The sequence below is a fragment of the Gallinula chloropus genome (assembly GCF_964237585.1).
Source record: "Gallinula chloropus genome assembly, chromosome: 3".
Classification (NCBI taxonomy): Eukaryota; Metazoa; Chordata; class Aves; order Gruiformes; family Rallidae; genus Gallinula; species Gallinula chloropus.
In genome coordinates, this window is record NC_140087.1 from 122,465,932 (window position 1) to 122,481,474 (window position 15,543).

The following is a 15,543-nucleotide window of genomic DNA, read 5'->3' on the forward strand; positions in this document are numbered from 1 at the left end:
GGCAGCTCTCACTGGTCTTTGCACGTGTGACACAGTTTTTCAGTGGTTTCTGTCAATAACCTGAGTTTTCCCAGCAGAAACAAATGCAGCTCCAGGCAGCTCCTGGGTGGTGCCCGTCCAGGTGCAGCGACCCGCTGATCCGGGGGGAAATCAGAGCAGGAGCTGCTCTGGGCCTGAACATGAACTCTGTTTAATTTGGGTTTGCTTTATTTGCAGAGTTATGTGGGCATTTTGTTTAGTCTTTATTTATAGCTGAGATGGAAAGAGCCATGAGTTCCCTGGGGGGATGAGGAGGAGTGTGGGCAGCAGGGCAGGGGCTTCTCCTGCCCCTCTGCTCTGCCCTGCCCTGGGGAGGCCTCATGGGGAGCAGGGGGTGTGGGGCTGGGCTCCCCGGGGCAGGAAGGACAGGGAGCTGCTGGAGAGGGGACAGCAAAGGGCTGTGGGGATGCTGAGGCCACCAGGACATCTCTGGGCAGAGAGGCTGAGGGACTCGGGGCTGCTCAGCCCGCAGAAGAGAAGCCTGAGGGGGATCTGCTCAGTGCTGAGCAACCCCTGAGGGGTGGGCTCAGGAGGAGGGGTCAGGCTGTGTTCTGTAAAAGACTTCCCCCTAATATCCAATTTAAACCTTCCCTCCTCCAGCTTCACTCCAGCCCCTTGTCCTGCCAGTCTCTGCCCTTTAACAAGCCCATTCCCCTCCTGTTCCTGGGGTCCCTTCAGGGACGGGGAGGCTGCAGTGAGGTCCCCCCACAGCTTCTCTTCTCCAGGCTGACCCAGCCCAGCTCCCTCAGCCTCTCTCCATGGGGAGCTGCTCCAGCCCCCTGAGCATCTCTGTGGCTCCTCTGACCCCTCTCCACCAGCCCCACATCTTCCTTGTGTTGGGCCCCAGCTCTGGCCACAGGACTCCAGCTGGGGAGGGCAGAGCAGAGAGGGACAATCCCCTCCCTGTCCCTGCTGCCCACAATGAATAAAAATAAAGAGCTGGGTCATTCCCAGCTGTCCTAACTCTGTGTCTCACCTTGGTTGTGCCCAGAAGGAACAAGGAAATCAAGCCTGTCCTTCCAAAGCAATCCCTCTGGAAATAAGGGGGTGGGGAGGGCACAGCAGCTCCTTCCTGCCGGTGCCATCGATGGGAGATGGAAGCACTGCCTGGGTGTAGGGGGGTATTTTGGAACATGGGAGCTCTCTGGGGGGGGGGTTTACACCTCTCCCTCCCCTCCTTGCACCCTGCTCGTGGCTGTGGTGACTCACTCACTCCCTGCTCTCTCTTTCCAACCCCAGAAGTCGCCGGCGAAGAAGCTGAGCCACGCGATCAGTAAATCCCTGGGCTGTGTCCCGAGCAGAGAGCCACCTCGGCCTGTGTTTCCTGAGCAGCCAGAGAAGCCTCTTGACCTTGCACACATCGTGTGAGTATCTCTTCTCATCTCTTCTGCCTTAGGTCAGTGGTGCAAAGCAGAGTGTGTCTGGGTGCTGGGCTGGGCTGGCCGGAGGGAGCCCTTCGGATCGCGGAGCCCCAAAGCTGAGCTGGCTGCAAGGGGCTCTGACAGACTGCCTGGGAGATGCTGCTTTGTGGAGGGTGTCTGTTCAACAAGTGAGATGGGACAGGTTTGCTGAGGCCTGGCTGTGCTGTGTGGATCTGTTAGTACCTCACAGTACCAGCCAGTCCTGCCCTTGGCATGTCGCTGTGTCGCGTCTGGTTCTGTGTATCAAGTCCTGAGTCTCTCAGTCATGGAATCCCAGCCTGGTCTGGACTGGGAGGGACCCCAAGGGTCCCAGAGCTCCAACCCCCTGCCACAGGCAGGGACACCAACCTCCAGGCCTGGAGCTACACAAGGGTGCCCAGAGCCCCAGCCAACCTGGCCTTGGACACCCCCAGGGACGGGGCACCCACCCCCTCTCTGGGCAGCCCCTTCCAGCCCCTCCCCACTCTCTCTGCACAGAACTTCCCCCCAGTCTCTCCTCTCCCCCTTCCCTCCTCCAGCTTCACTCCAGCCCCTTGTCCTGCCAGGCTCTGCCCTTTAACAAGCCCATTCCCCTCCTGTTCCTGGGGTCCCTTCAGGGACGGGGAGGCTGCAGTGAGGTCCCCCCACAGCCTTCTCTTCTCCAGGCTGACCCAGCCCAGCTCCCTCAGCCTCTCTCCATGGGGAGCTGCTCCAGCCCCCTGAGCATCCCCGGGGCTCCTCTGACCCCTCTCCACCAGCCCCACATCTCCCTTGTGTTGGGCCCCAGCTCTGGCCACAGGACTCCAGCTGGGGAGGGCAGAGCAGAGAGGGACAATCCCCTCCCTGTCCCTGCTGCCCCCCCTCTGCTGATGGAGCCCAGGATCCCATCGCCCTTCCCAGCTGCAGGAGCCACTGCTGCTCATGGGAAGTTTCTCATCTACCAGAATCCCCATGTCCTTCTCCTCAGGGCTGCTCCCCAGCAGCTCTTCTCCCAGCCTGGATCCCTGGCTGGGATTCCTCCAGCCCAAGAGCAACACCCAGCACTTCACAGTGTTGGACCTGTTGCTGGTGACACAGCTGTTGTCTTCGCTCTTTGGTGGGGTCCCGTCCACGTTGCAGAGCACCAGTGTTCCCAGGGGGGATGAGAGCTTTGCCCTGGTACCTGTGTGAGGAGCCCAGGAGTGCTGTGAGCACAGTGAGGAGCTCAGGAGGTGTTCATCAGTGTGGCACATACACAGCAGGCTGGGAAAGCTGTTGTTTGGGTCGTGGTCCTCAAAGGAAGGGTCAAAAGAAGGTGGGTGGGCAGGGTGTGTTCCCAGGGGGTCCTGAGGAGACCAAGCCTACCTTCTGTGCTGCTTCTCCTGGCCAGGAGGAAAACGTAGGGCACTGCTGCTGAGAGGCTGTGTGGGCAAACGAGACAAACCCCAGAGGAATGGGGAGGATTGGAAGGAGACACGAGGCTGGGCAGGGTGACTCCAAACCCCTGTGGAGGTCGTGGTGTGCGGGTGGCTGAAGGGGCCTTTGCAGGGCGATCCTGTAACCAAGGGTGCTTGGTTAACCAAGGCTGGGAGGGCTGGGCTGGGCCAGCCTGCAGAGGAGGAGAGGGCTCAGGGAGAGCTCTGAGCCCCTTCCAGTCCCTGAAGGCACCTACAGGAAGCTGGGCAGGGCTGTTAGTAAGGGCAGGGAGCGACTGGATGAGGGGTGAATGGTTTGAACTGGAGCAGGGCAGGGTTAGGTGAGACCTGAGGAAGAAGCTCTTCCCTCTGAGGGGGGTGGGTCACTGGCACAGGGTGCCCAGAGAGGGGGGGAGGCCCCATCCCTGGAGACACCCCAGGTCAGGGTGGATGGGGCTCTGAGCACCCTGCTCCAGTGAAGATGTCCCTGTCACTGCAGGGTGGGGCTGGGGGGCCTTGGCAGGGCCCTTCCCACCCAACACATCCCATGTTTCTGTGATGCTGACGGGGTCTGAGGGGGTGAACAGGGGGTTTTCCCTTGGTGGCAGCAGCATCCTGGTCAGAACATGCTGAGGTTGCAGCACCCACAGCCACAGCACAACGGCTGAGCCAAGGGCAGTGGAAACCAGGGCCTGGGGATGGATGTGGGGGGATGCACAGCTCCACACCAGGGCCTGGGGATGGACACAGGGGGATGCACAGCTCCACACCAGGGCCTGGGGATGGACACAGGGGGATGCACAGCTCCAGACCAGGGGCTGGGGATGGATGTGGGGGGATGCACAGCTCCACACCAGGGACTGGGGATGGATGTGGGGGGATGCACAGCTCCACACCAGGGACTGGGGATGGATGTGGGGGGATGCACAGCTCCACACCAGGGACTTGCACAGTGAAGTGGAACACGCAGAGGTTCAGGAGTGATTTGAAGGCTCTAAAAATATCCATCCTGGAGAAATTCAGGGTAATCCCCAGAGCTTTAGCAGACAGGCTGCACCACAGGCACACACCAGCAGGGATGCTCAGGATAACAGTGAGGAATAGGGCTTTAGTGGTGACTGTGAGCAGGTAACTGTTGGAAGAGGTGAACGAAATCAGAAGTGGTGGGGGAATATCCACTGCTGGGACTTGAAAACCAAGAGCAGAGGGTTTTTCAATGAATTAAGACTTCCCATCAGTCTTCTGTTCTGTCTGACAGAAGGCCAGGTATCACAGTGCTTCCCTGTAGATTTATCCATCCAGAGATGAGCAACGGAGCAGGGAAGGGGCTGGAGCACAAGTGTGATGGGGAGTGACAAGAGAACTGGGGGGGTTGAGCCAGGAGGGATTGGACTTTTCTCCCAAGGAACAAGGGACAGGACAAGAGGAAACAGCCTCAAGTTGTGCCAGGGGAGGTTTGGATGGAGATCAGGGAAACACCTTCCCCAAAGGGCTGCCGGGCATGGGACAGGCTGCCCGGGGCAGGGGGGTCACTGTCCCAAGGTAAGAGCCGTGGGGCTGTGGTGCTTGGGGACAGGGGTCAGTGGTGGGCTTGGCAGTGAGGTAACACTTGGACTTGCTGAGGTTAAAGGTCTTTTCCCACCCAAACCCATTCTGGGGCTCTGTGGTCCTGTGGCTCCCAGTGGAAAACACGTTCAGGGGTGTTGGGGCAGCCTCAGCCTCAGGATTTCTCCAGAACCCGCGGCTGGAGCTGCACGGGGCAGCGATGGGTCTGCTCTGCTGACACTTCAGAGGTGGCTGGCAGCCTGCTCCAGCTCCCACCGCATCCTGGGTCGGTGGTATCAAGCCAGAAAGGCGCTGTGGCTCTGCTCCCCAGCTCCTCCTCCGCACTGAGGGCTGTGGGAGCTCCCTGCCTGCCCGAGGGTAACCGGGAATCCAGCTCTTCCCTGTCACTCTCTGAACCCACCGGCCCCAAAGGCTCCTTAGGCAGTTACAGCCCCTACGCTGGAAAAAATCCACGAGGCATTCCAGAGCTCTTCTGAGGTTCTGTTGGATGGAGGGGAGAGGGGATTTGGCAGGGGGCACTTTTCCCTGGGAGAATCCCCTGCAGGCTTCCCACGGCTGCAGGGGTACCGCAGGTTGGAACTCGCCGTCCCCTGGCTCTGGCCCCATCCCACACAAAGCCTTTGCTTCGGAAGGAGGTGGGTGACCCAACCCTGCTGCCCAGGGCGTGAAGAGTTCCCCTGCCCAAGCGCAGCGGGTACCTCCCGCTGCCCCCGTGGCAGCGCCGGCTGCTCTCCGGGCGCGGGAGCCGCACGCAGCCGTTGTCGGTGGCCCTGCCGCTGCTGCGGTGACAGATGGGCTGTGTCACGCTCGGCTGCGGCAGCCGATGCTGCTGCCCTGAGCTGCTCCTCTCCCCTCACCCTGAGAAGCCAGCGTTCATAGAACCACAGTCACAGGGGCTGGCAGGGCCCCCCAGAGCCCCTGGGGTCCCACCCCCTGCCCAAGCAGGGTCCCTAGGACAGGGGCTGGAATCTCTCCAGAGAAGGAGACTCCACACCCCCTGGGCAGCCTGTCCCAGGGCTCCCTCACCCTCACTGGCAAGAAGTTCTTCCCCACATTGGGGGGAACTCCCTGGGCTTCAACTTGAGCCCATCGCCCCTTGTCCTGTCCCCACAGACACTGAGCAGAGGCTGCCCATGGCCCCCTGGGTCCCACCCTTCAGCTCTTGATCCCCAGGGATCAGATCCCCTCTCAGGCTCTTCTCTGCAGGCTGAACAGCCCCAGCTCCCTCAGCCTTTCCTCCCAGGGGAGATGCTCCAGGCCCTTCAGCATCCCTGTCCCTCCTCTGGACTCTCTCCAGGAGATCCCTGGCTGGTTGATCCCAGGAGCCCAGCACTGGACACAACACTCCAGTGGGGCCTGGCCAGGGCAGAGCAGAGGGGGAGGATCCCCTCCTGTCACCTGCTGCCCACACTCCTCCTGATGCCCCCAGGATCCCCTTGTCTCTCTCAGCCCCAGGACACTCTGCTGGCTCATGGCCAACCTGTCACCCACCAGCACCCCAGGTCCTTGTCCCCAGAGCTCCTCTCCAGCAGGTGTTGTCACAGGAGAGGCAGCAGAAGGTGGCACGTGTCACCCCGCAGCAGCCAGTGCCCCTCACAGCCTGGGGGAGGTCAGCGTGACGCTCACCAGGGTGGGACTGTGCTAATGAGCGGTGCCATGGTGGGTGACAGCCAGGGAGGAGGAGGTGACTCAGGCAGTGACAGGCAGTCTGCTGCCAGAGCCGCTGGGTGACAAACGCGTGAGGCTCGGGGAGACAAAGCACACGGGTTACTAACAGTCAACTCCCTTCTCCAGGGCATCCTGCCCCCCATCCCTGGGCATCGTTCAGCTGTGACTACACCTGGTTGATGCCTGACCTCATGTGTTACTCACTGTCTGTGGGTGCCCTTAAACTGCTCTGCTTGAAATACCTGCAGAAGTCATTCTGTGAGCAGGGGAAAGCTCTGTGGGAGCTTGGCCCAGCTGGACGAGGTGCTGGACGTGCCCATCACAATACATCAGGGCACCAGCCAAAACGCTTCCCTGGGGTTTCCTGCATGGAAACCCTTGGGAGCCCAGCCCAGCCCCCCCCTGCTTCAGGAGCAGTTCTGTGTACAGCAGTTGTGATAACTGGGGGTGTCCAGCCCCCACCCCCCCAGACAAATGGGTCCAGCCTGGCTCAGTGACTGGACTGCTGAGAGTGACAGTGGAGAACCAGGGGTAGCAGGAATCCAGTGGGTTTCCTGTACTTGGATTCTCAGGAAGCCTTTGCAAGGATGGTTTGTCAGCGGCTGTTAAGGGGTGAGGGTGCTGTGGGGGGGGACAAGAGGCCTTTGGTGTACTGAAGGGGATGGAAGGTCAGGGAAGCAACTGGTCGAGGTTCCTGGTGAGTTCTGCAGTGGAGGAGGGTCAGGGCTGGGCTCCCTAAGCCCATCCTAGAGGTAGGAGATGTGAGGTCCCTGCTGCTGCTGGTGCCTGCTGGGGAGCACCTTGGGGAGGTGTTAGGGGACACCTCGCTCAGGTGGGAGCAGAGGCAGCGTCTCCACACCCTCCATCCCTGGCACAGGCTTGTCTTGGAGCAGACAAGCCCCAGGACTCCTTCCAGTTGGGGATGGTTTCTGGAAGCTTTGTGCCCTCCCAGAAAGCACAGGTCCTTCCTCTTGGAGTCAGGGGCTCCTGATCCAGACCAGCTTCTTCAATGTACCCGGTCAAATCCCATGGGACACAAAGGAGGAGGAGGAGGGCTGTGCTGAGCTGCTGGGATTTATTGCAAACGTGCAGCAAAGGTGACTTTCTGTGGCAGGTGGGGTCAGCAAACACTGAGTCAGGCAGTCTGCCCTGCACCTCCTGGATCTCAGCAGGGTCGTCCTCTGCAGAGCCACTCACCCCTCCCTCAGCTCCCACGGTCAGAGCAGCTCCAGCAGGGGTTTGAACGGACAGCCTGGCTCCTGGCTGAGCCTTGGGGGTCATTCCCAGCTTCTTCCTCTCTAACTGGGGTCTGTTCCCAGCCCTGGGCTTGTTTCCCTTCACCTCCCTCTGCATGGGCAAGGACCAGGTTTTGTAGCAGTAAACCACAAACTTGATGGCAGATTCCAGCACGCAGCAGCCTCTGGGCTCAGAACCACTGCCCCTGGACAGGTGGGGCTGGAGGGGCCTCTGGGGGTCATCCAACCCCTGCTGAAGCAGTTTCAGGGCACACACAGACACGGGGACGGTCCCTGCCCTGGTGCTGCTGGCCACCCCACAGCTGACACCTTGGCCCCTGGGCACGCTGCTGGCTCACCTTCACCCAGCTGTCCCCCAGCACCCCCAGGGCCTTTTCCTCTGGGCAGCTCTCCAGCCACTCTGCCCCACTCCTGTAGTGTTACCTGGGGGTGGTGTGACCCCGGGGCAGGACCCAGCCTTTGCCCTTGTTGAACCTCACAGGTCTGGCCTTGGCCCATCGCTCCAGCTGGTGCAGAGCTGTCCCCTCCTCCAGCATCACAGCCATGGAGTTTGGAGCAGGGAGGCTGGGTGACACACTTCTCAGGCCTGTGGCTGTCCTCATTCTCCTTGGCAGAGCACATTCCTCATCAGCTGAGAATTCCCTTGCTGGTTTGCCACCTCCCCTGCCCTGCCAGGAGGGTGCAGAGAGGTGGGCGATGGTCTCTGCAGCCAGGGGCCAGGAGATGGGCCAAGGGGCAATGGGCTCAAGCTGCCCCAGGGCAGGGTCAGCTCAGCTGGGAGGGCAAAGTTCTTCCCTGGCAGAGTTGTGGGGCTGTGGCACAGGCTGCCCAGGGAGGGGGCTGAGTCCCCACCCCTGGGGGTGTTTAACAGGGGGGAGATGAGGTGCTCAGGGATCTGGGGCAGCACAGGACAGGGGTGGGTGGACTCCAGGAGCTTAAAGGGCTTTTCCAGCCCAGTTGCTCTGGGATTCTGTGAGATTACACTGGAAATAACACTTTATTCTGGGACACAGTGTGGGGTGTCAGTTCTCATCTTTCATGCACGAACAGGAGCTGGGGCTGGTTTGAACCCTCCCTCTGAGCTACTGATGCTGGAGCCGAACAAACTCCTCACACTTCAGGTAACAACGGGACAAACAGCTGCAGGAAGCTGGTGGGACTTTCTCTCTGCACTCCCTCAGATCTGAACTTTCAGGCAGCCTGAACGTGCTGGAGGAAGCTGGGGGGGGGGGGGTTGAATCTTCCTGTGGGTTTGTCCTGTGCAGGAGGTGGGGAACGTGGTGGAACAGTCGCTGTTGTGCTGACAGGGTGAGAGTCAGGTGTTACTTTTCGTTTTCCCCTGAGCTGTACAGGAGTTGACATTTTGCTGCCTGTGTGTGGTCAGCTCTGGGCTGGGCTGTTCTCGTGGGCTGGGCTGTTCTCGTGGGCTGGGGTGTTCTCATGGGTTGTTGCTGTTCCCTCCTCCCTGCTGCTCCTCTGCTCCACAGACTTTAAACAGCTGATGTTTGTGTGGCAGGTAAGGAGGGACCCAGAATTTGTAATGAGTGGTGTGTTTTGAAGGGCAGGGTTTGCACTTTGTGCTGGTTTATTCGAGGGGGAGAACACGGGGCAGTACCGAGTGTTACCTGAGCGCGCTGCCGCTGGCTGGCCGGGCACCTCTGCCCTTGACACAGCAAAACGGGTCAGATGGGGGGAAAATCATCCCAGAAAAGCTCCAGTGGCTTCAGAAGGGGACAGGTCACACTGGGCTGCCTCATCCAACCTAAAACCGCCTTGTGGGAGAACGGACCTCGTGCCCAGGAGGAGACGGCGCGGTGCCGCCTCGGGATGCCAGCTGGGCAGGACTGGGCGGGTGGCTGGATCTCCGCTGCTGCCCCCGCGCCGGGCGGCGCTGGCTGGGGCTTCGTGTGGCCCTGGGGCTTCGTGTGGCCCTGGGGCTTCGTGTGGCGCTGGGGCTTCACGTGGCCCTGGGGCTTCACGTGGTGCTGGGGCTTCACATGGTGCTGGGGCTTCGTGTGGCGCTGGGGCTTCGCGTGGCGCTGGGGCTTCATGTGGCGCTGGGGCTTCACGTGGCCCTGGGGCTTCACGTGGTGCTGGGGCTTCATGTGGTGCTGGGGCTTCACGTGGCGCTGGGGCTTCACGTGGTGCTGGGGCTTCACGTGGCACCGGGGCTTCACGTGGTGCTGGGGCTTCGTGTGGCGCTGGGGCTTCATGTGGTGCTGGGGCTTCGCGTGGTGCCGGGGCATGGAGCGCAGCGTGAGGCGTGGCCGGCGTCTGGAGGCTACTGGGGGCGAATCCTCTTGTGGGGGGGCCAGAGGGTGTTCCGGGGCAGCCAGAGGGATGCTGCCAGCCAGGAGCAGCAGCGTCACCGTGCTGGCAGGGTGTATTTGTGCCTGGCTGTTGTAAACAGGTCGTGGGGATGGCTGGGAGAGGGACACGGCGCGGGATGGCGTGTCCGCCTGGAGCTGGTAACTCGCCGGGCGCTTCGGTCCCGGCTGCCCTCTGAGTCGGTGCTGAGCAGGGCAAGAGCAGAGGGCTGATGGGGTGACACCTCGTCCGTGCTGTGGGTGGGTGGGGGATGGAGAGATGCCTCGTCCATGCTGCTGTGGGTGGGTGGGTGGGTGATGGAGAGATGCCTCGTCCGTGCTGCTGTGGGTGGGTGGGGGATGGAGAGATGCCTTGTCAGTGCCACTGTGGGTGGGTGGGTGATGGAGTGACCCCTCGTCAGTGCTGCTGTGGGTGGGTGGGGGATGGAGTGACCCCTCGTCCGTGCTGCTGTGGGTGGGTGGGGAATGGAGTGACCCCTCATCGGTGCCACTGTGGGTGGGTGGTTGGGTGATGGGGTGACGCCTCGTCGGTGCTGCTGTGGGTGGGTGGGTGGTGCCCGTGTGCCGTTGCCGCGGTGGGACAGGGCAGAATTCACCCTGAGACGTTGCCGGGTCCGCGCCGGGAGTCGCTGTGAATCAGCAGGGCCAGAGCCCTCTGAGGGACGCTGCCTTTTGCTAGGGCTGGTGTGGGCAGACAGACTGCCTGACACACAGCCAGAGCCCTGCCCAGGCTGGTTCCACTGGTGCTGGGAAGGGGTGCGGTGCTGTTAGGGTGCCCGGGGGGTTCCTCCCCTCATCCAACTCCTGGATGGCTTTGCAGGGCTGGGGGGGCTTTTTTCATCTCTCTCTTGTTTCTGATCAGCTCAGCGGCAGCAAACACCTTCCAGTGGTGGTGAAATCCCTGCACACCCTGGAAAATGAAAACTCTCTGTCGCTCCTGCTGCTGGAGTAACCTCCAGTGGCTGTTCCCCAGAGCACGGAGTGAGGAGATGAGGGGTGGGAACTCCCACTGGATGTGCTGGTGGCTGGTCCAGCTTCGCAGAGGAAGGGCAGGGTTGTATTAAACAGGGTCTCCCCTGGAGGGGAATCCCAGCAAAAGAGCAGCACCAGCGTGTGGGGTGTTGGGAAGAAGCAATTCCAGTGGATCTGGGGACTGGTACTTCCTGAGCTGCTGTGGGAGAAGCACCCCAGCTCCCCCCAGCTCCCAGCCGACGCCGGCCACGCCGCCTGGCTCTGCAGCTCCTGCAGCCGCCCCCCAGCAGCTGGTATTTACGGTGTGAGAAGCAGAACAGGGATTCCCTGGGGATTTGGTTGCTATTCCTGCATTACAGCCCCTCTGTTTATCTGTACACCCCCCTCCTGGCTATCAAGGTCTGGAGTGGGGCGGCTGCTGCCCGTGGTGCCAGCCTGCCAGCACCCAGCACTGTTTTCTGGGCACTTTTACCTACAAACATCCACAAAGCCATCTGGCTTCCTCTAGATCTCCCCTTAAGAGTCTGTCAGCTGCCTGTCAATGAACGATACGTAGGAAACAGGCTGTGGTCAGGCCTTCTGCAGAGCAGGGTAACGTCAGGGTGGCTTCACAGTGCCCAGATCCAGACACCCCTGGGGTCTGTGCCACCCTCTGCCTGCTGCTCCAGTTGCAGTCGTGATGCTTTGTCTTTGCACAAGGGAAGGCAGCCTGTCCTGTGAGCCAGGTTCCTGATAGATAACGATATCTGTTAGAAAACCCCACACAAGTACCAGCTGCAGCCTGTCCCAGCCCAACCCAGGGCACCAGCCCAGAGCCTGGCAGGCCATGGAGCAGAACCCGCTGGCATGGTCAGCAGGCACCGAGCTGTTGGGGTTGGGTCTGGGTGAGAGCAGCGCTCTGGGTTTAGGAAGAAGTGGCAAAAAAGGCTGGTGGATGTCACACTGTTGTCATCAACCATGTGTGGTGGAGGGGGCAGGGAGCAGATGGGCTTTAATGGTCTCTTCCCACCCAAACCAGTCTGGGATCCCCATTACTTCCATCCTTAATTAAAAAGTAGCATTGCTGTATGGTAATTCCAGGCATCATTATATGGTAATTCAAGAAATACTGAAATTTGTGTATGTATTGAATTAATTGATGTTTGTTTATTATCTGTTGATGGAGCCCTGGGCCAGGCTGCCCAGAGAGGCTGGGGAGTCTCCTTCTCTGGAGACATTCCAACCCCATGGTCCTGGATGAGCTCCTGTAGGATTCAGTCTGGGTGACCCTGCTCTGGCAGGGGGTGGGACTGGATGACCTTCCAGGGTCCCTTCCCACTCCTGGTGCTCTGGGACCCCGGGGTTCATGCAGGGCTAAGCAGGACACCTCAAACATGCTGCTGCCTTTTGCTGGAGCGTGCGGGGCGCCCGCTGGTCCTCACACCCCTCAGGCTGGCTGGTGGTGGGAGAGGTTACCTGACACTCGCCTGGCACGGACACACTTCTGCCTCTTGACATCCTTACCCAGCTCAGGACCCGCCAGACCCAACCCCACCGTCCTTCCTGAACTGCTGGAGTGCCAGGAGTCTGGGTGTCACCCTCTGAGGGAGCTGGGCTGGGTCAGCCTGGAGAAGAGAAGCTGTGGGGGGACCTCACTGCAGCCTCCCCGTCCCTGAAGGGACCCCAGGAACAGGAGGGGAATGGGCTTGTTAAAGGGCAGAGCCTGGCAGGACAAGGGGCTGGAGTGAAGCTGGAGGAGGGAAGGGGGAGAGGAGAGACTGGGGGGAAGTTCTGTGCAGAGAGAGTGGGGAGGGGCTGGAAGGGGCTGCCCAGAGAGGGGGTGGGTGCCCCGTCCCTGGGGGTGTTCCAGGCCAGGTTGGCTGGGGCCCTGGGCACCCTTGTGTAGCTCCAGGCCTGGAGGTTGGTGTCCCTGCCTGTGGCAGGGGGTTGGAGCTCTGGGACCCCTGGGGTCCCTCCCAGCCCATGCCATTCCATGGTTCTATGATTCAGGCTCCCCAGCCTTCTTTTTTTTTCATATTCCTTTTTCTCCCCAAACCAGCTGCTGTCCCAGCCCCCAGGTACCGACTGCTGGGTCCTCTCCTGTGCTCTCTCCTCTGATGGAAGCCAGTGAAGAACGTGGCTTTGCTGCCCACCAGCAGCCTCAGACAGAACAGCTCCCAGCAGTTGGGCCCATTGAGTTTCCTGTGGCTTCTTTGCTAAAGTCCCTTTCCAGGGTGATTGTCCAGCCCAGCAAAAAGCCTCAGGACTCCCCTCATTTCACTGACTGGCCTTCAGAGGTCTCAGAATCACCCCTGGTTTGTTCTGGACCTTTATCAACCCAGCCTGCAAGAAGATGAGCAAGAAGTCAGCTGGGCTTAGCTGTCCTGCTCCTGGGGTGGGTGATGATTGATTCTCCTGCTCCCTGTTGACACAGAACTCAGTGACTAATTAGTTCTTCTCTCTGGCTTTTAGAGAGGATTACTGAGAACAGATGTGACAGCTGCAGTCACAGCTGGGACTGGTGGGTTTTACTACAGGTAGGAGACAGGAGTTAGGAAGAGTGAAAACTAGTGGTGGAGAGAAGTCAGGAGCGTTGCTGGTTTTATTGGAATTACCCATAAAAGCTTGTTGGGCTGGGGAGGAAGATGATGGGGAGACCTCAGGACAGAATGTCCTCATGCTGGGACCACGGGGTTGTGTTTCCAGTAGAAGCCAGAGCTGGGCATGTGGAGGGGGAGCTGGTGGTGGCAAAGGGACAGGAGTGATGTTTGCACAGAATCACAGAGTCACAGGGCTGGGAAGGGTCCCCCAGAGCCCCTGGGGTCCCACCCCCTGCCCAAGCAGGGTCCCCAGGACAGGGGCTGGGATCTCTCCAGAGAAGGAGACTCCACACCCCCTGGGCAGCCTGTCCCAGGGCTCCCTCACCCTCACTGGCAAGAAGTTCTTCCCCGTGTTTTGGAAAAGATGAGGGAAGACCAGGAGTGCCAGGGCTGGGAAGCTGGGGGTGGTTTTAGGTGGTTCAGCCTCAAAGCTCTGACACTGGTGTAAACAGGGGGGTTAATTGTGTGGGGAAGTTGTTTCAGTGGTTTCCAGGTGCTGCCAGAGCCCCAGCCCTGAGCTGTTGTTCCCTCCCAAACCCTCCCTGAGCACAGGGGCTCTCAGGGCCTCTCTGCTCTGCGCTCTGGCAGCAGCTGGGACCTCACTGAGCTGAGTCCCTGCAGAGCCTGAGGAACAGAGACCCAAGGTCAGCAGAAGTACCCAGAATGGTGTCTTGTCCTCTGCTTGTCCCCAGCCAAGGGACCACCCCATCCCTTCTCCCCAGCACAGAGCAGGGGAGGTCCTTGTCCTGCCTTTGAGCCCTGTGGCTCCTCAGCTGTCTGAGCCTGAAGGCTTTAACCAGGCTCCACACGAGGGGCTTTGCAGGGAGCTGTGGGCTGCTCTGGCTCTACAGGGATGTCCCTTCGTTGTTCTAGTATCTCAGCTGCATTGTGGGTGGCAGAGGGGTTCCATCTCCCCAGTGCATCTTCCAAGAGTCTCTGCAGTGAGGGTTTGGGAGCTCCTTCCCTTCTCAGGTGGGGTTGTCACTGAGGTGGGACCAGCTCTCCGCAGCACCTGAGGCAAGAACATCTTCATGTTTTCCATGGTGTTGGGAGCTTGGAGCAGATGCCAACTATTGTGAGCATCCTGCTGGGGGAACTCCAAGCCTAGAAGGCTTGGTATAATGAGGTGGACCTGCTCTGAAGGTCCCAGGTTTATTAAAGCAGCTCTTGCTACTGCAGTGGTTTTGTGGACACGGTTACAGTGTCCTCCTGATCCCACAACCAACCCAGGTCTTCTGGCTCAGCTGTACAAGAAAACACAGTGCCATCTTCAGTCAGGGGCTGGGAAAGGTGTTCCCAGGACTGTATCAGTGCCCTGCAGAAGCTCTCTGGGCTGGGAGTGACTTTCCTTACCCAGCAGAGATGCCAGAATCGGGCAGTTGGGAATCTTGTCACCAGCTGTCCACACGTGATGTTTTCTTTGCTGTGATCGCTGTTGCCAAGGGCTTAATGGGGACCTGAGGAGATGGGTGTGCAGAGGACTGGAAGGAGCCTGTGGAAGTGTCTGAGGAGGGATGCTAGAACCAGGCTGCCAGTGGCACAGACACCCGTATTCTGACTGGAAGAGTCCTCTGGCAGCAGCCTGACTCGAGAGCCCCGCTGCTGCTGCAGGGCTGCCACTGGCCTGAGGCCCCTTCCTCTGTGACTTCTGATGTCACTCACTGGAGCCACCCTTTCTGTTGCAGCCCCCCCCGGGCTCTGGCTAACATGAACGATGCTGCGGTGACCCACGCGTCCTCGGGAGCGCCCACGCCAACCAAGAGGTACGTGAGCCGCCGGCGCCGGGCTGTGGCCCGGGGTCCCAGTGCTGCTGCCAAGCGTGTGCAGCACCAGTGGGGGGGCTGTTTGCAGGGCTCGTTTGGGCCCCTCTGGAGAGCAGTTTTCTTGTCCTGCAAGAGATCTTGTTTATTGTGTAAATAACTGTGGCTGAAGAAACTCCTGGAGAGCTCTGGGGAGGCTCTGGGTTGGCTGTGGAGACAGAGCCCTGCTTGCCAGGCTGCTCTCAGAAAGGCCAGGCTTGTATCACGGGCTCCTCCCTGGCCCAGGAGAGCAGCCCTGTGCTGGTGCTGGTGCTGGTGCTGGTGCTGGTGCTGGTGCTGGTGCTGGTGCTGGTGCTGGTGCTCCCCACACCACACACAGCCCACGTCTGCCAGGGGCACTGAGGCCTGAGCTGAGCGTGGGGGCCGCTGGCCTGGCTCTGTGCCTGGAGATGCTGAGTGGGAGGACACGTGGGCAGGTGCAGAGCACGGGCTGGGTGCCGTGGTTGTGCTGCGTGGTGAGGGAGCTACGGCAGGGAGGGCAGCAGGGTGGCCCTGGGACTCGTCACCTGTGCAGGGCTGTGG

The 15,543-nt window shown here is 60.4% G+C and overlaps 1 protein-coding gene across 1 annotated transcript in view; it reads left to right on the forward strand.

Moving 5' to 3' along the window:
• Positions 1 to 15,543, forward strand: part of DTNB (dystrobrevin beta) — a 123,757-nt gene that overhangs the window by 41,420 nt on the left and 66,794 nt on the right. The window contains exons 10-11 of the mRNA XM_084261740.1: positions 1,279 to 1,403; positions 14,887 to 14,964. Of these exons, the coding sequence (XP_084117866.1) occupies positions 1,279 to 1,403; positions 14,887 to 14,964 (203 nt within the window). The remainder of the gene's footprint in view (positions 1 to 1,278; positions 1,404 to 14,886; positions 14,965 to 15,543) is intronic.